The sequence below is a fragment of the Xyrauchen texanus genome, chromosome 38 (genome assembly GCF_025860055.1).
Source record: "Xyrauchen texanus isolate HMW12.3.18 chromosome 38, RBS_HiC_50CHRs, whole genome shotgun sequence".
NCBI classification, from domain to species: domain Eukaryota; kingdom Metazoa; phylum Chordata; class Actinopteri; order Cypriniformes; family Catostomidae; genus Xyrauchen; species Xyrauchen texanus.
In genome coordinates, this window is record NC_068313.1 from 31,019,674 (window position 1) to 31,043,826 (window position 24,153).

The 24,153-nt window shown below is 40.4% G+C and overlaps 1 protein-coding gene across 2 annotated transcripts in view; it reads left to right on the forward strand.

Annotated features, from left to right (window-relative positions):
• The first annotated feature begins 258 nt into the window (after positions 1 to 258).
• LOC127632054 (kin of IRRE-like protein 1) overlaps positions 259 to 24,153 on the forward strand; it is a 57,848-nt gene continuing 33,953 nt past the window's right edge. For both annotated transcript variants that reach the window (XM_052110524.1, XM_052110525.1), the window contains exon 1: positions 259 to 961. In XM_052110524.1, coding sequence (XP_051966484.1) covers positions 922 to 961 — 40 coding nt within the window. In that variant the 5' untranslated portion in view covers positions 259 to 921. The remainder of the gene's footprint in view (positions 962 to 24,153) is intronic.

The following is a 24,153-nucleotide window of genomic DNA, read 5'->3' on the forward strand; positions in this document are numbered from 1 at the left end:
ATAGACTCTCTTTGTTGTTCCGGAACACACCTGTTCACATTCCCCAGCAGTTAATTCATTCACAGGCGCGAATAATCAAGCACCCACTGTTGTGTAAGGGGCACATACCGCTTGTTTCACCCCAACTGCTAGTAACCCCGTTGACTATAGTTGCATTCCCTTAACCAATCGCAGGACCCAGGGGCGTAGGCCAACGGCTCTCCCTAAGGACTGTGAATTACTTAATTCTCAAACTCGAGGTCCCGACAAAGGCAAAAAAGCACCTCCTGCTTTATTCTACGCGTCCACATATCCAGAGAGTAGGCTACGACAGCCTCTTTGTTTGCCGCCGCATAACAGAAGAGAGCTGGAAGTGAACGGAGAGATACGGGACCTGTGCGCAAGAGGAGGCGACAGAGGGTTCATGTGTGGTGCTGTATTGCTACATCCACAAGAGCCTGTGGTGCTGAAACGCGCTCAGTTGCTGCAGCGAGCGGATCCCCGCTAATCAAGAGGAAAAGGGATTTTTTTCCCGTCATTCCATTCAAAGACAATCATTGTCGAGGATTTATTCCAGGAACTTGGATTGATGCAATAATTGCGCGTTTAAAGCAACTTGATTGTTTGAACTAAATATCGGGAATACCAGGTGAACACGGAACGACATAAAGTTTCCAACTTTAAAGACACAATCCGAGACGGTCAGCATTGATGCGTTGACTGTTCAGATGATAATAAAGACTTTCAGCTCTCAGAACTAAGGTGATAATACTCTGCAGTTTATACAAACCGTTATAAACGTGGGCGAGGGTCAGCGAGAGCTCCAGCATTTACTCCAGCCGAGCTGACGCGTTAATTGGGAACACGCTGGGAAGCTTTTTGACGCACAATTTCCTTGTTTCTGGAGTGCAGATCGTGACAAGTGTTGAAGACTCCAGAAAGATGTTGTCGTTTTACATCGCATTGTGCCTTTTAGGAACAGGTAAGACACTTGTGTTGTTTCAATGTAGGCTAATGTTTTCTGGTTTCAAAAACTATTCTGATCGAGCGTCGTTCGTATCGCTCAGCGCTGCGTCAACCTCATAACGCGGGGAGATAACGGTTACAAACGGGGCGCTCCGAATTAAAGTTAACGCAATTAGGTGTGCGGCATAGCATTTTGTGAGATAGGTCCCAGTGAGACCCTGGCGATGTGTTTGACCAACGACACATGGCTAGTGGCACTGCTCCAAATGCCAACAAGGCTAATTTGTGAATCAAACTTGTCCAACACAGGCGATTTCCTCATGCAAGTGGCTTGATACACTGTTCAATAAAGCTTCTTTGCGCTTTCATTTTTGTACACGATTGTTATCGATCTGTTGTGTGTGTGTGTGTGTGTGTGGATGTGTATCAAAACCCCATAGTGGCACATGCAGGACCTTATCGTTATAGTCCAAAAGGTGTTTTGTTTATGTCTGCTAAAGAGAGTACTATGTGTGAGATGTGCCTTGGGAACGTTTTGATGTCCGCGGCAATCAGACAGAGCATCATTCTGAACAAGAACAAGTGAGTGCGATTTGTTCCATTGCTATAATTATGCATATCCTGTAATTGAAACTGTACTGTGCTTGAGAGACATGTTGACCCGAGGTTGACATCCAGAGACCCTTTTAGTGTAATCAACGCACGGGAAGCACTTTAGTCACTTAAAGAAAAGTTGAGGCATGAAAGAACTTGGAAAAAGCCAGGTGTGAGCATGATAATGGATCTATCAGCTAGGGTTCAGAAGAAAGAAATGGGCACGGTGTGGAATGGGTAAAGTGTTAAAAGCCAGGGGTGATGTGCTGATCACAGTCATCTAGCTCTAAAACATAAGAAGCACCTCTTAATAATTTCACAGCTAACGCCATGAGGAAGACACCATCTCCCTTTTCAAACAGAATAATTTAACTGCATTAAATATAAATGGTGCGCGCGGGAAGAGGTGCGACACTTCGCTGTGCATTCTTTGGGGAGCAGGGAATGTGCGGGATCTTAAAGATTATGCGCGTCGCAGTGCTGGTTTATTCATTAGTTTGTACTCTTGTATTGGCCCCGGGCATCTCTCGCTATCCCGATATGTTGCGAGTGTGAATGAACTGGCTATCTCTTGCTGCACTGAGCACACTGCCTCTTTGCTGCAGATAAAAAAAGAGTGTCAACACTGCAGAGCGACAGTGCAACGCGTCAGACAAAACCAAATCTGAAATAGCACTGTAAGAAACATGTCATTGGACCATAGCATGCCATTTGAATTATTTTCACACAAGCAAAGTCCATCCGCATCTGTCGGGTTTGTTTTCTTCAGCATCACATTTGAAAGCTCACTAGGCTACTCCTCTCCATCTCTGAAGTTGTTGAGTATTGTTCAGTTTTACGCGTCTACTTTACACCACCGTCGGCGCTGTGTTCTGCATTTTCTGTGAGCCGTGAGAGAGGCAGGTTGATTCATCTGCGGGGTAAGAAAGCATTATCATCATCAAGCCTGGCCTAATTTCACCGTGTGCCTGTTGTTTCCACGCCTTTTAACAAATATTTTATTAATTGGGTGTATTATTAACGCTGACTTTGATTCAGCTCAAGATAAAGGCTTCAAAATCCCCCGGCTCCCTCAGATCTAAAAGCGCCTCTTCTCCCAATTAACGCGGCGTAACTGCGAGCGAGGCAAAGCGCTTTCGGTCTACGCTCCCAGTAAACGAATTAAGAACAAATGTTTATTGACGGTTAAGCTGTGCTTTCTGTCTGTCTCTTTGATAAATGAAGCCGGCGTATTGACACGGATGGAGGCGGTAATTAAATTTAAATGTTGAATCTAAATGCCTAGCACAGGGACAACTTGGAGGAGGTTGAAATATATTAGACTGGAACGTTTTAAAAATGGCAGTGTGGTTCGCAAACAGGACATACAACTGTAATAATGATGACATATGCAGATTTAGACTTAAAGGAATAGTTCGCCCAAAAGTGAAAATACTCTTATCATTTAGGCTTCTCACCCTCATGCCATCCCAGATGTGTATGACTTTCTTTCTTCTGCAGAACACACATTATGATGTTTTGAAGAATATCTCAGCTCTGTAGGTCCATACAATGCAAGTGAATGGGTGCCAACATTTTTAAGCTCCAAAATCCACATAAGAGCAACATAAAAGTAATCTAGACGACTCTGGTGGTTAAATCCATATTGTCTGAAGTAATATAAGAGGTAAGGGTGAGAAACAGATCAATATTAAATGCTTTTTCCTTCACTTTCACTTTCTCCTTCACATTTTGGTGATTCCCATTCTACGTGTATATCACTCCCTACTGGGCAGAGACAAAAAATTACTTATTGATCTGTTTCTCACCCACACCTATCATATTGTGTCTGAACACATGGATTAAAACACTGGAGTATTGTGGATTACTTTCATGCTCCCTTTATGTGGATTTTGGAGCTTCAATATTTTGGCACCCATTCACTTGCATCGTGAGGACCTACAAAGCTGAAATATTCTTCTAAATATCTTCATTTAATTCTGCAGAACCAAGAAAATCATACACATCTGGGATGCCAGGAGGGTGAGAAAATGATCAGAGAATGTACATTTTTGTGTGAACTATACCTTTAAGCAAGGAAACAGACAAATACACTTTTTGGCATGTCTGGCCGTAGTTTCTTACACAAAAGTAGGTGTTCATTTTAGTATGTTATACATGTTAATTTTTAATTATAAGCAAAATTGACTGCAATATTTGTTGCACGAGCTTATTATATTGAGTTTCTAACCTATTTAAAGGTGCACTCAGTAACGTTTTGTTTGTGTCATCTTGGACTTACAGTGACATCTAGTGATGTGGATGCAGCATCATTCAAAATCAATGGTTTTCAGTTACAGATGCCATTGTAAAAAATTCACTTTTCACAATCAGCCATGATTAATTTAATCCAAGAGAAAAATTTCCAATAACAAGACAGTTACTGAGAATAAGCGAGTAGTATTCAGCTGGTCATTTGATTCTAAAATGGCAATCACAATGAGGGTGCCCCTCCCCATGTAGAATAAAACAGCTTTTACAAGGTTACTACTATTATGTCCTCCTCATCTCATGTAAGTGGTCATGATTTTATTCATGAATTGCAAAATTATAATTATCTCTGATTTGTCTTCTTGGTCTATCTTTCTCTCTCTATCACACACACACACACACACATACAGAGAGACTATCTGACAAGATTAGTGCCAGATATTCATGTGTATCTCCAAGCTGCACTGTGCCATCGGTATTCCAAGTAATCTCCAGTGCTTAACTTTTTTTTTTTAAACCTTTGGCTTGGGATTGGGTTATGGAGTCTCATAAGGCAGCATTCAAAGGAAGTGTGTTAAGATCATAAGACTTTCGCCTTCTGCTTCCTTCTTCCCAAGTCCTGTTGCCCTGTTATGAGTTTAAAAATATATAAAGCGCAATATTGTGGCTTTCTTACACTCTGATTCATTCTTCTTCTTTTTTTCATTTTCTGAGCACTGTTGATCAGTATCAGCAAGTCACAGGTTGATTAAAGGAATGCATTGATAGCTGATAGAGACTGATATACACACACACACACACACGTGATAACTCTCAAGGGCCTTTCACATGACTCAACTTCAGCGTCACCCGATGCATTGCACTCTGTTAAGTGCAGCATTAAGCTACAGCGCAACCTCCGACGGCAAATTGCGTGTAGGTCAAGTGTTATAATGTGACTCTTAAAGTTCAAAGAATAACTTTGAGCCCATTTACAGCTGACCTTTCAAAGTACAGCCAATAATTACTTGACAACTTGCATGACTTATCATGGCGGGGCGGTGCTGGCATGAAATTCAAAACAAGATGGCAGAAAAACTGATCCTGTGTGTATTTAAATGCATCCAGTAATATGACACAATTGATGCACACACAAAGATATGCTACCTCTTTGGAATGCTTCCACTATTTTCACTTTACATTGATGCTATCTGCAACACTTTTTATGATGCGATGCACTGAAGACAAGCAATGTGAAAGGACCTTAACAAACAGCTCTGCCTATCTGCAATCTTGTCTTGATGTCTTAGCTGTCTCCATTAGAGGGACAGATAGTTTGACCTGCACCCAGGGCCTCCCATTAGTGTTGAGGACTGCTGGGCGCTGAGATTGAGTGGGGTTGTGTTGTGGTATTTCTAGCCATGTGGCACTCTGTGTTTGTTTTAGGAGCTCACTGTATAATGCATGAGTTGAATGTCTAGGGACACTGTATGGGGACGCAAACAGTGACTTTGTATGTTTTTGTGTGTTTTGTTAAAGGGATAGTTCACGCAAAAATGAAAATTCTGTTAGCATTTATGCGGGTTATGAGCTTTCTTTCCGTAAAACACAAAAGGGGATGTATGTCCGAATGTTCAGTCTCAGTCATCATTCACATTCATTATATAAAAGAATTAAATAAAAAAAAAAAAAAAAAAAATCCTAAGAATTATTAAATAGAATAAAAAGATACAATATGAATGAAATGTATACAGTGAATTAGTCATGACTAACAGTGTGAATGGCAGACACATATTTAGCAGCTAGTGCGGCTGTGGTGTCGTCCTCTTCAGGTATATATGGGGTTTTACCTGTATCACTGAGTATAAGGAATGATGGATTCAGTGTTTTCCCAAAATTTGGGGAAAACATTTCTCTCACAGTGTGGTACTTGGGACATATGAGATGTTTCATATGAGTGTTTCTCATCCTCTCTTTGCTTAAGGTTACAGTGTCTGTATATTCGCTGCTCTCTCGGTGTCCAGACTTTCTTATGGCTTCCTCTCTCTGTTTCTAGATCATGCAGCCAGTATTGGAAGTGCCTCTATGTACCCCCAAAATACTCTTTGCAAATTCCAACAGATTTTTTTCTACTGCAGGTTTACCCCAATTTTGAAAATTAAAACTGGTCCCCAAATTTCACAAATATATAATAGAATTGCTTTAATGATTGACTTGCATAATTTAATCCATGTTATAATTGGCAGAATCGGCCAATTTCATATGGCCGAATCATGATTTAACTGCATAAAATGACCTCTGAGCCTTTTCACTCAATGCTTTAACAGCCAGAACTAAACCCCCTGATGCACTCATCTGAATGCCCAGAAAACTGTAGCTGATGCTGTGCTGTAGGACCTCTCCTCTGTAGGTGAACTGGTATTTGTTTCCCTGAGATTTGGCCTTCTTCTGGAATACCATGACCCTGGTTTGTCCAGGTTTTGCCCACTCCTGACAGTACTCATCCAGCAGGGACAAACTCTGCTGAAGACCCTATGCTGCAGGACATCAGCATAGAGCAGAGATTTGAACACAGTGTATTAATTGGTTAATATAATACATTTTTGATTTAAAATATGTTTTTGTATGTGGCTTTTGTAATTCTTCAAACAGTTTGAGGAAGAAACCCTTATTGTCTTGTTGTCTGGTTCATTCTTATTTTTTTTAGAAAGCCTTAGTTCTTTTCTGAAACATTAACATTCATTATCAAACCACACATATTTCTTGTTTGTTTTTTTAATGTTAGATAAAGATTCCAATGTTTCAAATATGTGATTACAGTTGTTTGTTGCTAAATGTATTCCATTCATATCTGGAGTGAAATCAGTGGACATAAAATCATCCAGCATTTTTAATATAATAGAATTTTTCATGTTTTCTTAGAATTTAAAGGTTGGATTGGTTCCATTTGAGTTTGGTTTCAAAGGAATCCTCCCCTTGTTTTCAGCCTGGTTGGTCTTGCAGGGTTGTTTCAAGTAAAGCACTGTTTGCAATGATCAGAAATGGGGAGTTGAGGTCTGACTGTAAAGCACTAATAAAGTTTGGATCAATATCTGTTATTGAATAATCGACCACACTGGCTACTGAGCTGGAGCAATACATGAACCTACCAATAGAATCTCACCTGGTTCTGCCATTAATGATGTACAACCCCAAACCTTTTCAGAGCTTTAACATTTTCTTTCCAAACATTTGCTACTGGTCAAAAGTTTTGAAACACTTGACTGAAATGTCTCTCATGATCTTAAAAATCTTTTGATCTGAAGGCGTATGCTTAAATGTTTGAAATTAGTTTTGTAGACAAAAATCTAATTGTGCCACCATATTAATTTATTTCATTTTAAAACAAAAATTTTATTTTAAAAAAATGTTTTTGAAATTAATGAGTGTAGAGCGGAGGAGGGTGGGGCCGGGTTGGAACAACGCACGCCAATCAGCCTGATGGATGGTGGCTCAGTGGTTAGCATTGCCAAATCAAATATATATATATATATATATATATACTGACTATCACCAAGTGAGAGAGAGGAGAGAGAGAAAAATAAACTCACTCACCGGTTTTGTGATGCGCCGTCGCATTGTCCTCGATCACTCCACCCTCTGTGGCAGCCATTCCTCCCAGGGCGGACTGGAGTCAGACCTCCAACCCCCAGCGGACAGAATGCCCCTCCGTGTTTCCGGCAACCCGTGGAGACACTCCTCTGCCCCTGACAGCGGCCCTACCTTCCTTCCTCCCCTTGCGGACGGCGGTTTTCTCTCGACCCCTCCGTTTCTGGGGGACAGCAGGGCACTCCTCCGTCCCTGGCAGCGGCTCCATCGCGCCATGCAGTCAGGGAGACCAGTCCCTACTCGGACGGCAGCCTTTCCCCACATCCGGGTGGTCAGGCTACTCCGTCCCCCAGCGGATGGAGGAGGCGAGAACCTGCTTAACAATATAAATAATATTTTATTAAATAAAAAGACACACACAAACACATGGTAATAGATGAGCATGGCCCGTAATTCTCTCTCTCTTCTTCTTTCGAACTGTCGTCACTGGCCGCCTTTATCCCTTGCGTGCCCTATCAGGCTGATTGGGGACCAGGCGTGCGTTGTTCCAGCCCGGCCCCGCCCTCCTCTACAGACTTGGACCAAATAATAAAGAAAATATGCCAATAACTGCACAGCATATAGATGGAAACTCCTTCAATACTGTTTAAAAGCATCCCAGGGTGATACCTCAAGAAGTTGGTTGAGAAAATGTGTAATCTGGTTGAGTTCAGGAGCTGCAGGTTTTTAGCACTCTGGCAAAGACTTTTACTCCTTGTTTGTTTAGGTGGACGTGGTCATGCATATGATGAGGCCGAATATCTTCATGATGGGCAAGATGAACGTTTGGAAGAAGTGCACAGTTTCTGGATAGTTCCACAATATTTTCATGAATGACGTGGAATAGTACATCACTGTGTGGTAGTAACATGAACAGGGTTATTTTTGCCTCTGGGAACCATTGTGTGGCTCTGATTGCCACCTCTCTGAGCACAGGAGCCACATGCCCTTTTGTGGCCCTTAAATCATTTGTCCCCAAGTTGATTATATTGTGCTTGTAAGTTTCACTTAGATATTTATCAGAAAGGATCTGAAAAGCACTTATTGTCTTCAGGCACCACATTTTCTGGGCTTTCTTGTTTGGGAACAACAGTTTCTCATTGATATATTCCCATTTGAATCAGTCAGGATAAGAGCTTGTGTTTCTCTGCGATCCACTGGAGCAGAGCTGTGGATCAGGGATGGTTGATAAGTTGAGGAGTGAAGCTCTTCCTGCACTGGTAATTCTTCAGGTTGGGGATTTTCAGTGAGCATCTCTGGATACATCAAGGGTTTTGCAGGAGATTCTTTGGGTGCTGAAACAGAGTTGAGCTGCTCTTACAGATTATTGATGAGTTCATCTTTGGTGTGGAGTTCTGACTTCAAGGAGTTCTTTCTGCATTTCTGTCTTAACTTCTGTTAATTGTCTTCCAAAAGTTGATTTTACTTCTCTCAGGTCTTCTTTAGTTTGCTGAAGTTCTTTTAACATCTCTTTTCTGTCTCACTGTAGGTATTCAATCTCTTGTCTTAAATTCATGATGTCATTTGTTCCATGTTATTGTTGTCTTTCAGATGGGACATTATTAGTTATTTTAGCTCCACTACCTCTACATCCAGAAGGGAAACATTTATTTTATTCTCGACATTGGAGAGGGAATTATAGTCGCTGCTGTCATCATCTTCTTTTGGACTACTTGTATGGGAAAGACATTAATATTTGAGTCTTTCTTGCTATCTCAAATGGGATCTTAATCAGACAGTGTTTTATTTGTTCAAAATCTTCTATGAAAACTTTGAGAACAGGCTCTGATACCTGGACCATAATGGTGCCATTTTTATTCAGCTTCAGTCCAAATTCTTGCTTTATAATTGTTATCGGCATCTTCAAATACCAAGATCTGTCTGCCTTTACAGATGCCTCTTATCGTGGTACAGGTGAAGTGTTGGCAGAAGGTGGTGTGCCATAAAGGGCTGTTTTCAGTGTAAAAGAGCAGGTTGGTTACGGCACTGTGATCATGGTCAGCAAACAGTGTTTCAGACTTTTCCTTGATCTGCTTCTGTCTGTGGAGCTGTGCTCAGAGATCTGAGGGTAAACAAATGGGTGGAGCCAATCTGCTGCACTGGTCATAGTTGATTTTGGAATGAAAACAACCAACTGAAGGAAATGCCTTTTTTTCTTTCTTTTTTTATATCACATTTAGTTAGTGTATTAAAAGTATTCAAATGTATAGAAATGAATAAATAAGCCCAAAAAGGAAAAAAGACAATTTTCACTGGCTTTGTTGCTTAAAAAATGTCCAGTTGTCTCCAAAATGGCTCTCTATTCTGCTCCTTTCAAAGAGAAATATGATTCAGCACTGTCTGCTCCTGAAGCAAAGATCACTTACACTGACTGCTTAAAATATGTCTTTACCTCTCTTTTCCTACGAGTTCATCCTTTTTAGTTGCTGTTGCTTGATGTTGTCTTTTCCAACATTAATATCCTCTTCTGCAGAGGTTATCCTGTGATTAGCTTATCTCAGACTTCACTCAGATTCAGTTGTGACAGGAAGAAAAAATGGAAAAAAATAAGAACAACAAATCTGTCAAATATTGACAAAAACTTCTTCCTAGATGTTGTTTGGATGTGTTCTATGTTGAATTTTCTAATTTGTATCAGTATTTGTAGCAATTTATCTGGAGCGGATCTCAAGGATGACACCGGAACACTCTGCTGCATTATTTAGGAGACGCGTGTATGGCATAGATATGGATGAGTTTTGACCTGCTTTGATTCGCTTGCACTCTGCAAACCAGAGCAAGATGGGCTGGCTAGGAGCAGTTGAGGTGCCAGATAAAGATACTTTCCTGCCTGAAGACATGAGATTCAACTTTCACTGAGAGGTGCGTCCCACAGCGAGGAGATTTAGTGATGATTTGTTTTACCTCAAGAGTGTCTCTCTCTCTCTCTCTCTTTCCCTTATTGAAAAGAAGTTAAGGAGTAGAAAAGTTGGAAGAAGAGCAAGTTCTGTGTTGAGTGTGTGTGTGAGAGTAAGTGAGCGAGAGAGACTGTGACACACTCACAATAGCGCAGATGCAGCAGAATCTGTCTGGTGCGGGAAGTCTGCTGCATTATTTAGGAGATGCGCGTATGGCATAGATATGGATGAGTTTAGGCCTGCTTTGATTCGCTTGCACTCTGCAAACCAGAGCAAGATGGACTTGCTGGGAGCAGTTGAGTGCTCTGGGCTCTTTAACAGGGAGGGAAGTTTGCGCTCTGAGACAAATTCAACTTAAAGGTCAGTTTTGTTTACAGCAGAGAGCAAATCGCAAGATTTTCTCCCCAGACAACGTTCTAGCAGACACATTCTAGGGACTGATGCTGTGAATGACATTCAGGCTTGTGAATAGGACCTAGGGGATCAGTAACTGATAATGCTATATACCCTCTCTTTACAAAAAATATAAAGGAAATATGCTAGATGAAAAGAAACTGTGAATCTTGTTGAAGGGGGCATAAATCTGTAAGTTAGCTAGTACACTACCTTCTGTGGAGAAGAGTCCACAAATCCTTTTTCCCGCGCCCTAATTTCCCCCGCCATAACGTTCAAACTGTGCGCCTGATGACACATACAGCTGTTGGGGGGGGGGTCTTTAAACAATGTCTCTCTCTGTCTTCAACCCCGAGACATGCTACAAACCGCAGTATTGTCTAATTATCTTTCAAAGGCATAAGACTCGCCCAAGTTTTCCGCAGCTCCCCCCACCCCCCAAACGTGTGTACTCATACTCATTTGCGCATACAGGCACATAAACTACCATATATTGAGAAGAGTTAGCAGAATAGAGGAAGCAAATTAGAAGGTTTTAGAATGAAAGGCTGTAATCAGCTTGCCCATGCAGGAGCTCATAGATAAAGAAATTGGCATCGCATTCAGGGGGCTTTTGTTATCAGCTCTCAGTGTCTCCAACTCGTACGGCTAATGGCAGAGCCCAGAGGAGAGGTGGCCAGTTGTTCCTCACTCTGGGACAAGGCCATTTCCTTCATTTCCATTGTTTTTGCCTTGTCTCTGTCCACCCACATCCTTACCTCATTTTCCTTGGGCGGAAAATGAGCAAAGTGGACAAAGACCAATTGTGCTGAATTCCTCTTGAGGAAAACTGAAAAAAAGGGCAATGATGTCATAGTGTCATCTTCAGTTACACTAAAACAGACAGTTTGTTTTTCAGTTGTTCGAGGGTGACTCCTAGAGTCGAATTTTATCTTCTGCACTCATACCCCAGCGGATTCCTGTCAACATTGTTTTTTTGGGAGTTTTTTTGGGTGGGGAAGGTATGTTTATTCTGTTGATGAGCTACATTAGGCGATAGGGTCACATAGTCCCTGTTATTAGCATACAGAGGGTGTTTAATGCTGACATTACTCACTGATCACAAAGGTGTGCAGCTTAGCAGCCTGAGATAATTTAGAGAAAATCATTAAAACAACGGCTAAGGAAAGAGAGACAAATTCACTAATGTCCTATTTTTAGAAACACTTCTCATGAATTTTTTTCTCCTCCCAAAATGCGAAATGTGTCATTTGTTACTGGAGAAATGTATCACAATTTGGTATGACAATGAGCAACGAAGTGCTCTCACAGAGACATGTGCAAAATGAACTGAGATTTGGTTGACCATGCATTGGTTTTGTATTTTACTATCACCTCCGGTCCTCCAAGACACAATTTCACATCTCCTGCTGTGACAGAAAGCAAGAGTAAATTTAAATTTATCTTCCATGTTGCAGCAATATCTGGGCTCATATTATCCTCTCGGGCTAAGATCCCTAAGCCCAATTTTAAAGATGTTTCTGATATGAGAGGATGTTTTCTGCAGTGGGAAAATCCATTTCTGCTATGAAAACTGTTCATTAATTTTATCTGTTTGTTTATTTATTGAATATTAGATTTCTGCGGTTACTTGGGGGAAGAAATGTTGTATAGCAAATCATTGGGCAAGATTTGACATTATGTTCCTTATTACTTATCTGTTTGGAGATTTGTGTTTGTTATAGTTATAGATTCATGCATATATTCATGGATGAGTGGTGGACATTCATATGGTCTGACAGCTAATAGTAATTGATTGTTACTCTCTCTTACACACACAGTTAAAGGGTGTGCCAGTGGGCCAGCTGAGATGAGCATCTTGTGGTCAAAGCTGTATGCCCTTTGTAGGGTGATTATTTAAAGCCTGACTGCTTAATTAACGATTGCTCCATCTCAGAAGACAGTGTGTGCCTGAGAGAGAAAGAAAAGAGCACTTAAGGAAGCCACAGTTTGATTGGAATGTACAGTGTGATACTTCAATATCTGCCCTAGGATCGAATCTTGCCCCTGATTTGCAGTTAAAAGTACAGTGGTACAGGGGTGTCAAACTAATTTTAGGTCAAGGTCTAGGTTGGACAAATTGTTACATTGTGCACTTCTAGAGCTGCTAATTAACTTTATGCTGCTTGAAGATTCAGCAGGTAAGTACGAATCATTGTGTACAAATCGTTTGTAATAAAATAAAGGTTCTGCCGATTTAAAGGTGCACCCAGTAATTTTTCCCCATTGAAAAAGTTTCTTAAAAAGAAATTAATATTTTTCTTTTTTATCATTTTAAAGGGATAATTGCAAAAAAATGCTGCCCTCGTGTACTCATCCTCATGTTATGCCAAACTCATATAACTTTCATTCTTCTGTGGAACACAAAAGTAGATATTAGCCTAGGCAGAATGACAGCCTCAGTCACCATTCACTTTCAACGTATGAGTAAATTAAATATGAATTTAGTGCCTAAATTCTGTGCCAGGATCAGATGTTATAACCAACATGTTTAACCACAGATCTCAGATTACCACAGCGCTACTTTAGCCTTTGTGACAAAAGTCTGTCAAGCAGACAGGAAGACCCTCATAATCAGCTATTTGTAAGTTAAATCTCTCTGTTTGTCTGTCTGTCTGTCTCTCTCTCTTTCTTACACACACTCACATGCCTAAACCAAATAGTTCATCCTCTCTGAAAACCCCAGTGGAATGTGAGTGCAAATATTGTGATTGTGAGCTCAACCGTTAACCATAATACTCCACACTGGAGAGAAGACCTCGCTCAAGCTTCCCCAACACATCGGGTGAAAGGCACCTCTGTTTAGTTTTCAGACAGCTGGGCTAGAAATTGAGAAAAGCATATATGTCTTTCTTTTTTCTCCCCGCCTTCCTCTTTCCTCTCGCTTTTTTCTTGACTGCTGGGATATTACAGGATGGCTTTGAATGCCACAGTGGGAGGTCGAGAGAGAAGCTGGCCAATTTGCTATCAAGTGAGGAGTGTCAGTCAAACAACCTTTTCGCCATCACTCATGTGTCCAAACATGGTAATTTTTTAGTGCGATTCAGAGATATCTGATACAACCAAATGGCTTTGGAAAATACAAGGTGGGATGAAATGATTCGGAGGTGGAGTAGATGGAGAAAGGGAAAAAAGAACCGTTTAGCCAAGGTGTGGAGTCTGTGCAGCATGACAAAGTGGTGTGCCAATGCGGGGCGGGGGCGGGGGGGTCAAACAGATTAACTTTCAGCATCTTAGCTCGGAAGGAAATGGATACCCTTGTACTCGTGCAAAAGAAACACTTCATCTGTTCTCCCAGTTTAAAAGAAGGAAACAGAGTAACAAAGACGTGCCAAATGGAGAAGTGACTGTCAGACACAGGATACCGAACAGGGCATTCGGACACACGGGGGCAATGATGAATCTGTAACAAAGCAGTCGAGCTTTGGATGCACAGGTTGGCCATAACTGGGTGGATGAAAGGGAAAAAAGGAGAGGGGGGAGTTGATGGGTTGAATTTGATACACAACCTCTTTCAGATGGTGAGGTAATGTCAGGCAGTGTCCCTGGACCTTTCTGATTGATGCATTACAGTTGCTCTGCTGCTATGGGAGGGCTGTTGCAGATTTCAGCAGCAAACCCTGAGCAGGAAAAGACAGAGAACCCTCTAATGGTCTGTGACTATTGTTTGGGTGAGGCATCCAGACCTCTACATTTCTCTGCAGAGTTAAGGAGGAAGTTTGTGTATATACATACACACACACACACACACACACACACACACAGGGACCAGTACACACAATACAATAAAAAGCACTACCTCAGGATTGTTGGCTGTTTACTTTTGAAATTCTCTCCTCTGTTTTGGCTCGCTGTACACACTGGTGTGTGGGGCTTGTCAGTCACAGATAAGGACAGAGATAAATAGGAGTGAGAGGGAGTGAGCAAGGTAGAAGACAAAGATTACAAGGAACAAAGAGGAAGACAAAGGGAAAGAAAAACATGACAGTCTAAGAAAGTGATCTAATGCTTGCAGTGGGTAAAGTTTCAAGAACTTTACAAAGCCATAGCTTGAGGTGCCACTTTTCTAGCATGTCCACATTCACAAATATGTTGGATGGAAAGGAATAAGCTCAAAAGTCCAGCAACACTTTACTCTACCCGGCTAAAAAGACTAGCTTAGACCAGCATGGTTTCAGAGTAGTGCTCATCTGACCAGCAGGTTATCCATTATGCTGTGTGATTTGAGGCTTTATTTGTACATTTTGTTGCCATTCACGTTTTTCCCAGAGAAGGACTCTGGGCAGCATTTCTTGCCAGCTTTTATTTATGTGTTACTTGTGTATTTGAAACAGAATAATAGAACAAATATATAGACAGATATGCCCAGACAGTTTGTGCAGATAAGCAGAAAACCAGACTGGTACAGGCAAGTAAGTGCAGACTGGTTCATGTGAAGACGAAAAAGGCTTGACACTAATGCAAACTGCTTTGTACTTTACCTCAAGCCACTTGTTTTTGCTTCCTTCTTGGATGAATTGAGTATGTTCCAGAGTTGAGACAAAAACAGCCTCGCCAATAAGCTAAGAAAAAGGTGTTTCGGTATTTGAGGACGCAGCAGGTCTTGCAGCTCTGGGCCTTAGGCTGGTTTGTTACACAACAGGGCCACTTAAGAGTGGGTGAGACTGACGAGTGTTCCTGCTGGACCAGCAGTTCTCTAGCTTCTCAGCAGCAGCCAGAGAGAGATACTTTTCTGCCTGAAGACATGAGATTCAACTTTCACTGAGAGGCGCGTCCCACAGCGAGGAGATTTAGTGATGATTTTTAAAGCCCTTTGGAAAACAAGGCACGAATGTGAAAGGCTGTCATATGACACTGACATCTCGCTTCCAATGTCCATGTTTTGTAAAATTTTGGTGGAGCTGCAGTTTTGAGAAAGATTGTTTGGATACAAGAGGATTTTACAGGTAGAGGAATTTGTGAGGGCTTTTGTGGGAGTATTCTTTACTGACCCTTAGGCAAGACAAATCACAAATTATATCTCCTTTATAGCTCAATTGTTTCTCCTAGAAAGCATTGAGATCAAATGAAGACTTTAGAGTAAGTCGCCTGCTTTCAGATGTTTCTACTGAGGAAAAATCCCAGCAATAGGTTGGATCTCTTCTAGAGTTTTAGAAGAGACATCAGAGTCTCAAATGTGCTCATATTTGCCAAGATGGCAGAGATTTCAATAGGAACTCAAATATCTCTCATCAAATTCTTCAAAGATCAAATTATCTCAACTATGCTATCCACATTAAATTATAGCTCCATATTTTTAATGTCAAACATTTTCTCATTTGTGTCTTATTCATCTCATTTTTATTTCTCGCTAGGAAGTGGATCCTTCATGAAGTATATCTTGAAGTACGCTTGTACTTGTACAAACATGAATAATCTCTTTGCCAAGGGGGTAAGAGACAAAAGCTTAGATAAATCTTGAATTAAGCTTATTGTTCCTGCCCCACTGTCAAACAGGGCTCATAGGCTAGTGATTTTAGCACAGTTCACCTGCATTGTGAAGTACTGCAGGTTTAAGCATTCATATGCTTAGATTATATTTCAGATGCATCTGGGAGAAAATGTGCACTGTTTTTTCATGCTTTCTTTTCTGAATTTGTAGCGTTTAATGTCATGCAGTAACACACTGACACAGTGATTGATGTTGTCATGAATCAGTGATCCTCCCCTCCAAATCTGATCACAAGTGGTCACAGTAGATGCATTTAAGCAATCAGGTGTAAACAGCGGTGTGTCTCACCTGACCACATGTGATTGGGCTACCCAAGACACATCTTAATACCAGTTGTAAACAGGGTCTTTGCCCCTTGAGTAAAATTATCTTATTTTAAGGACGTTTAGATATTTTTTACTGGAAAACAAGACAAAAATACTTGTCTTGAATACTTGTCTTGAATACTTGTCTTGTTTTTGCTGTGTGTGTGTGTGTGTGTGTGTGTGTGTGTGTGTGTGTGTGTGTGTGTGTGTGTGTGTGAGCGTGTATTTATCACTTTGTGGGGACCAAATGTCCCCATAAGGATAGTAAAACCCGAAATGTTTGACCTTGTGGGGACATTTTGTCGGTCCCCATGAGGAAAACAGCTTATAAATCAAACTAAATTATGTTTTTTGAAAATGTAAAAATGCAGAAAGTTTTCTGTGAGGGTTAGGTTTAGGGGTAGGGTTAGGTTTAGGGGATAGAATATAAAGTTTGTACAGTATAAAAACCATTATGTCTATGGAAAGTCCCCATAAAACATGGAAACACAACATGTGTGTGTGTGTGTGTGTGTGTGTGTGTGTGTGGGATCTTAGTGTAGGGGTGTGTCTGATGTCATCTCTTTTTCACTTAGCTAGCTTAAAAAGGAGGTGATGGATAGCTTTCTAACAGCCCCCCTCAATCACAAGCTAGTTAAGCAGACTGATCAGTAATAGAGTGGCAAGGAGGCCAACCCAAACCCCCTTTTAACAGAGCCACAGGGAGGTTCAGCGATCATCCATGCTAGTGATTAGCTCTGTTCCAGTCCATACGCTACAATCTTTCTCTCATTTATCAGGCATTTAAGAAATCCATTGTCCAAACTTACCATGAAAGAATCTCTTGAATTGTGAGCGAGAGCCTTAAAAGGTTCTGGTAAAATCTAGTCTTTTGTCCCAGTGCGACACAGCAGCCTGGTGCAAAACCTCCTTTGTTTTGCTAATGTTGTTAATGGGATCACTTAAGTGTAAAAGCAAATCAGATTCAACTTGGCAGGGGAAATAGAAATTGTGTTTCCCCCTCATCTATTTATTCCATAAAGGTGTTTGTTTTATGTGTATCTCAGTGTGGATGTGTGTGCGTGGGGGAGTGGCATCTATTGAAGTTTCCTGAGTGGTTCTGAAAGTATTATCATCATTGTTGACTTTTTCAAAATGCTTTTGTACTCTAAATTTAAAAGTGGGACGGACCCATTAGTGATGGTCCTTGGAGCCAAGTAAAAAAGCACAAATATTATCCGAGGGTGGGGTCTTTCTTAATAATAATAATAATAAATTTAAAATAAATCCAGCTTTCCCTTGACTTTTTTCCCTTTTGTCTCTCCAGAGTTTCTCTGTGATTCAGTGTATCCTGTTAACAACAGGGCTGGGGGAAAAAATCGATTCTGTTACAAATTGCAATTCTTGAGCCAGACGATTTTAAAATCGTCACCCTGATGAAAAATAGATTTTTTTTATTTAATAAAAAAAATACATGTTTATCTTAATGCAACAATGATTAATAGACAAATATAGGATGCTATATTTGTGCAGAGTTCCACGAAACAGGCTTTCTCTCTGAGAAGTTTTGTCTCTTTAATCCTTTACATTCAGTCCCTTAATGCACAGTTGCTCTAGCCATCAAAGTGCCGTTTGTTCACTGTCGGACGTGAAAATCCTCTGCTGTGATCAATGTTCCTGTTATTATGCATAATCCAAAAGTAAATTTGAGAGGTGTTGTGGAGAGTATTTGTATGAAGTTATTCTGCAGATTCTGTCTGACATTGCTTAAATAAATAGTTGAGCCGTAAAAGGCTCATCAAACTGTTGGATACTGTAAACTACATGTCGCGGCCCTGCAATATTTATAATCTAACTGCCAGTGTATGCTCTGTGGCAGGTGATTTCGCACATTTTCCCACCACTGTCGACAATAAATGCCGCTAGACAAAAAGACGCGTGTGCTTGAGGAAACACCCTGATTTTATTTTGAAGAAAAGATGAAAGGAATGCCAGCGATGAGCGCGTCTGATTTGCTTTTGTGTTCAGAAGTTAATTTGCGCTTTGGCTCCAATGCGCGCAGCGGGATCGTGTCTCGTTAAACACGCGCAAATTGTGAGTTCTCACATTTTTCTCTGTCTGTCATCAAGTTTGTAAGAACAGTGTTATCTATGTGAGAACACTGCATATATTCTCAATCCTATAACATGCAACAACATTAAGACTGCAGGTGAATTGGGTGTCATAATTCAGTAGAGCCCCAGAAATGGTTCTAAAACAAGTTTACTCTTTAGCCTCCATTTGTATGTTGCAAAATTATCATTCTGATAACAGTAAAAGCCCATGGTAATATATGTTATATTTTATACTCTAAAATAACTAAATTAGTTTGATAGGTTAAAATGATATATTATAAAGCCTATATTAATTTGTTGAATACATGGAGTGGTGGTGGCATAGTGAGCTAAAGCACATAACTGTTAATCAGAAGGTTGCTGGTTCGAGCCCCACAGCCACCACATTTGTGTCCCTGAGCAATGCACTTAACTCCAGGTTGCTCCGGGGGGATTGTCACTGTAATAAGTGCACTGTAAGTTGCTTTGGATAAAAGCGTCTGCCAAATGCATAAATGTAAATGGATATAATGTAACCGTTTACATGGGTTTCTTGGCACTAACTAGTCGTCTAGCTCAAACAATGCACCGATTGGTCCATTGGTAGTTTTAAATTGGTAGTTTTGCACATCCTACATTTGACCGCATCCCTAAATTTTACCTGCAAATTATAGCCTATATTAAAAAGTGAAAACAAATGTAATTTCAGACATAACTGTTCTTCATTTCTTTCTAAGAAAAAGGAGTTAAGAAAGTTTTTTTATATCTTTATTTAGTTTTCATATCAAAACATCAAATCACAGTACTCGCAGAATCGCAATTTCGTAATATATATCGAATCAGCTAGAAAAGATTGTTGTAATATCGAATCGGGAGGTATGTGACAATTCCCAGCCCTAGTTAACAAGTGCCAGGTTCATCGAATACCCATAACACAAGTCAGTGTGTGTTTTCACACCAATTAACAGCTTTTGGTTTCTGCTGAGGTGATGATGACCTGTCTCCGGCCAGGCCCATGGTGTTTGTGTGTTAGGTTTTTTTGGGCTCTGTCATTTTAGCAGCTGATAGTGAGAGCACAACCTTTCTTCCACATTCATTAGTTAGCAGTATAATTAGTGCTTGTAGACACTTGCAGCCAGTAGGCCCAGCAAACGCATCTGGATAATTCATTTCAATGTTCGCACATCCAGCATTGACCGATGTGCTCTCTGTCAAATTAACAGCCTGCTCTGCGCAGTTCACATACTGCCCCTTAAAAGGTAAAACTCCTCTATTGGCTGGGAGTTGAGTGGTCATTAATATCAGACTGGTCCTCGGCCTTCCTCTGCTCATTGGCACAAATGGCAATGCTGGAGAAAAATGATTCTGTCCAGTCTTACGTACTCTTCCTCTTTTTTTTACCTTTCTTTTGGCTCTGGGAGCCAAACCTGCATCCCTTCCTCTCTTGCACTCTCAATCTAGATAATTCAATCTGTCCAATATCAAATAATCGCCTCCATTTTTTCGGCCCATTTTAACCTTATCACTGGCGCTGCCTCCACAGGGGACCGAGTCTCGTTTCACCTTGTTAAGAGAGAGAGGGAGCCCAAGAGCGATAACCTGGGATTGAGGTAGAAGGCGGGTGATGAATAGTTCTCTTAGGAACAGGGAGAGAAGAGTCTGTTTGTTGTTCTCACTGGCTTCAAGTGAACAAGCAGGCAAACAGACTGATGGCCTTTTTTGTCTGAGAAAAAGAGCCGAATTGTACACAAAAGAAAGTGAGAAGGAGGTGCAGTGTACTTTGTGCAGTCCTGTACTGGTGTGTGAACATTGGAGTCCCCTCTGCATCCCAGTCTTATTTAACATGGCCCTAACACGCACTCCCAGCACTTAATTAAAATCCAATAAGGTTCTCGCCTGGTGTCCCTTGTTGCCATTCAATGTTTACACTCTCAGCTTAATCTTGCAAGAAAGTTGGGGTCAAGAGTTCAAGACTGGACTCTAGTCACCACCCTCAGCAAGGGGGGAGATCTTTCCGTCTGTTTCTCTCATCTCCCTTTTCTTTGCTTTGTTTCTCTCTCTTTCTTTACTCATTTCCCATGGCACCTAATCCGTAAACTTGATTGTTCTAAGCTGATTTCAAGCCTGCCCCTGGGAGAAGATGGGCTTTTGGAGTTGGCTTTAATTAAGATTTAAAGAAAGCTTCCCTCAAGAACGGAGATTGAGTGGTTTTAAAAACCTTCTCTGGATGGAGGGATGAGAGTGGACAAGAGTAGGTGGAACAGATTGTACAGCAGAAATACAGACAGAAAAGCTGTTCATCAGGGAAGACAGAGGGAAAAATATATTTTATAATATTAAATTATAATATAATATTCCATATGTTGGACGTTTGTCATTCCATTCTTCATTCACACACACACACACACACATATCGTTGTGTTTCCATGTTTTATGGGGACTTTCCATAGACATAATGGTTTTTATACTGTACAAACTTTATATTCTATCCCCTAAACCTAACCCTACCCCTAACCCTACCCCTAAACCTAACCCTCACAGAAAACATTCTGCATTTTTACATTTTCAAAAAACATAATTTAGTATGATTTATAAGCTGTTTTCCTCATGGGGACCGACAAAATGTCCCCACAAGGTCAAAAATTTCGGGTTTTACTATCCTTATGGGGACATTTGGTACCCACAAAGTGATAAATACACGCGCACACACACACACACACACACAGTTCTACATAAAGATGGGTCAGTTTCATTGCCCCCAAATCTGAAAATCCATGGTATTTCTTTTCTTTTAATAAAAAATCTGAATATATAGAGATTGATCTGGGCTTCCTATGAATCAACCCCTTATCCTGTAAATACATCATTGGAACACTGCCGAGCTGCAGGCAAGCAATCTCTAGATTATCTAAACGTTGTACCTAATGATCGATTGCTACACCCTGTGTAACCTTTTTTCCCACCAAAATTACGTTAATTATGTCCAGAACCTGTGCTTAGCTGGGGGATCTCCACCGACTACATTACCGGATAATCTACCCATAAAAAAACTAGCGCATTGTGTTATTATTACTATTTATTGTGAAAATGTTGTAAAGCAGTCATGGCATCTGGTGTTTAAATCATGATTTGGATATGTAAGTGTCTTGGTCATGACTGTACAAGGAAGTAGAATCATAAAGAGTGGAAAGTCTGTGTGTGCGTGGCTTTGTTTATCCCTTTCTGCCTTTCTATGCTCTTCTCTATCTCTCGTTCTCTGCAACGCACACACTCTTTATTCCCTTCTCTCCCTCTGTCTCTCTTGATAATGGGCTTGTACACAGGTGGCCATGTCCCTTCCCTCAGACGTCCTTGTTAGACACTTAATTAAAAGCCTTATCACAGGAAAACACGCTGAAACATTCCAATATGGGCCTGGGTATCAGAGATGCTGCCACAACCAGAGAGTGTCCATCTATTACTGCATTTTGCTGAACTGTCAGGCCGAACCGTGTGTTTGTATATTTTAAAGAAATAGTTTACCCAAAAATGACAATTCTTTTATTTTTACTCTCTCTAATGTCACTCCAAACTAGAGATGCCGCGATGGGAGATTTTGGTTGTTACATTACCGTCTGAGAAAAAAATCAGGGTTTACCGGGTTTAGGTGTCGATTATTTGCAAATTTTCTTATTATGCAATAGAACTGAAGCAAAAAAAATAATAAAATCATCAAAATTGAACACATTACTGGACGTGTTTCTAAGGAATATATGGACGCAAAGTGCAGCCATACAATAGGATATCTGATAAATATACAACAAATAAATTGGAGGTATATTATAAGAGATGCTCCAACATAGGGGACTAGTACTTGGAGTCACTTCAAAAATGCATAACTGTAAGATTATTGTAGGTGTGTAACATGTAATTCACGGCATCCAACTGTTTTTTTCTTCTACAACAGTTTATCAGATTATCAGTTGTCTATCAGACACCCAACCATAAATAATTTCCAACAGACTCTTCCAATACTGTCCTTTAACCTGTCCAGAACATCTCACAAAAAAAAACTATAACTATAATATTGCTTACAGAAGCGATTTGATGTCCGATAATGACAAAATTTGAAATTTATGGTTGAATGTGGTGAATTTGTACACAAACAATACTTTAAATAAAAAGGATGATTTAAGATGGAACATTTCTAAATTTCCCATGCTGATAGTAACTTTGCACAAATGCACAACATGCCAAACAAGACAAAAATTTGCATCTTTCATTTCATCCTTTTAGAAGCACAACAGCTTAAAATATTAAACTCACCAGTTTGTTGTTGGACAACTAGTGGATAATCCTGTCCGATTTGTAGCATGTGAACCTTTTATATGACTTCTGTTTGCATGTTTTACATCGGTTGTCTTCAGTAACCCTAAGTCATTTAAATTTAAAATTTTCAGTGGATATGAGTATTGTAGGTCGAATTCCTTTGTTATATTTTGGAGAATTTGGAGTATGTAGTGTGTAACCCCAATTGAAAGTTTGCGTTCAGTCCACGTCACCTGGTTAAGCACTACAAGGACAACGTCTGTAGCCATAGTAACAGCAGGAAACCAGTCAGGCACAAGCACGATTTTCACATTTAGGCTTAGATGGTAAAGCTTTTTATATTATACCTATTTTTGCCATGTGTAAATAAAATATTTCACGGCTTTTAACTGTAGATTCTAAATTCTTAGTTAAAATTAACTGTGACGTTTTAAATTGCGGTTAATAGTGAAACCGTAAAATCGTGACATTCCTTCTCCAAACCTGTATACACCTTTTACAGAACTTTCTTTCTACTGTGGAACACAAAACTGCTGAGTAAATAATTGAGAAAATAAAGACAGAACCTTTTTCTTTTTTGACAAAAACATTTTTTGAGTGAACTATTCTTTTAAAGCATAAAAGTTTAAGTAGATGTTTGACTGCAAAGAATATGTTATTAGTTGTTTTGTTTTTTTGATAGATAAGGAGTGAAGGACAAAAGAAGAGAGAGAATATGAGGGTGTTTTTCAAAGCTAGAGAAAAAATATCTGCATCTTTCTTGCCATGCATACCTTCCCTCCCCCTGCTATCAGCACTCCTATCGTGGTCTGTTTACTTTTAGAGAAGAAGGCAAGAAAGAAAAAAATCTCTATCAAAAGACATACAATGAAGTGTTTAAGTTAGTCACGCCACAAGCTGGGTTCAAGCATGCTAGGTGTTAAGAAGAGCTAGGGGGTCAAGCATCCCTCCCATTGCATTCTTCATTAGCACTGGGCAGAAACCAGAACTCAGGCACCATATGTCCCAAAGCTCTGGTTAATGATCCTCCCCAAATGGCAGGACAAAACCCTTTTCACTCAGTTGAGACCAGAGAAATTTGTAATTCCACACTGGCAGCATAGCACCAGTCAACAAGATAGAGAATAGGAGGAAGACAAGGAAAGAGGTGGAAAGAGAGAGCAAGAGAGGGACTTGGCATTTTCCATCACATTAACTTGGAACAATCCTGCCAAACAGCCTTGAGGCTCCTTCTCTGTTTTCCTGACTTCCAA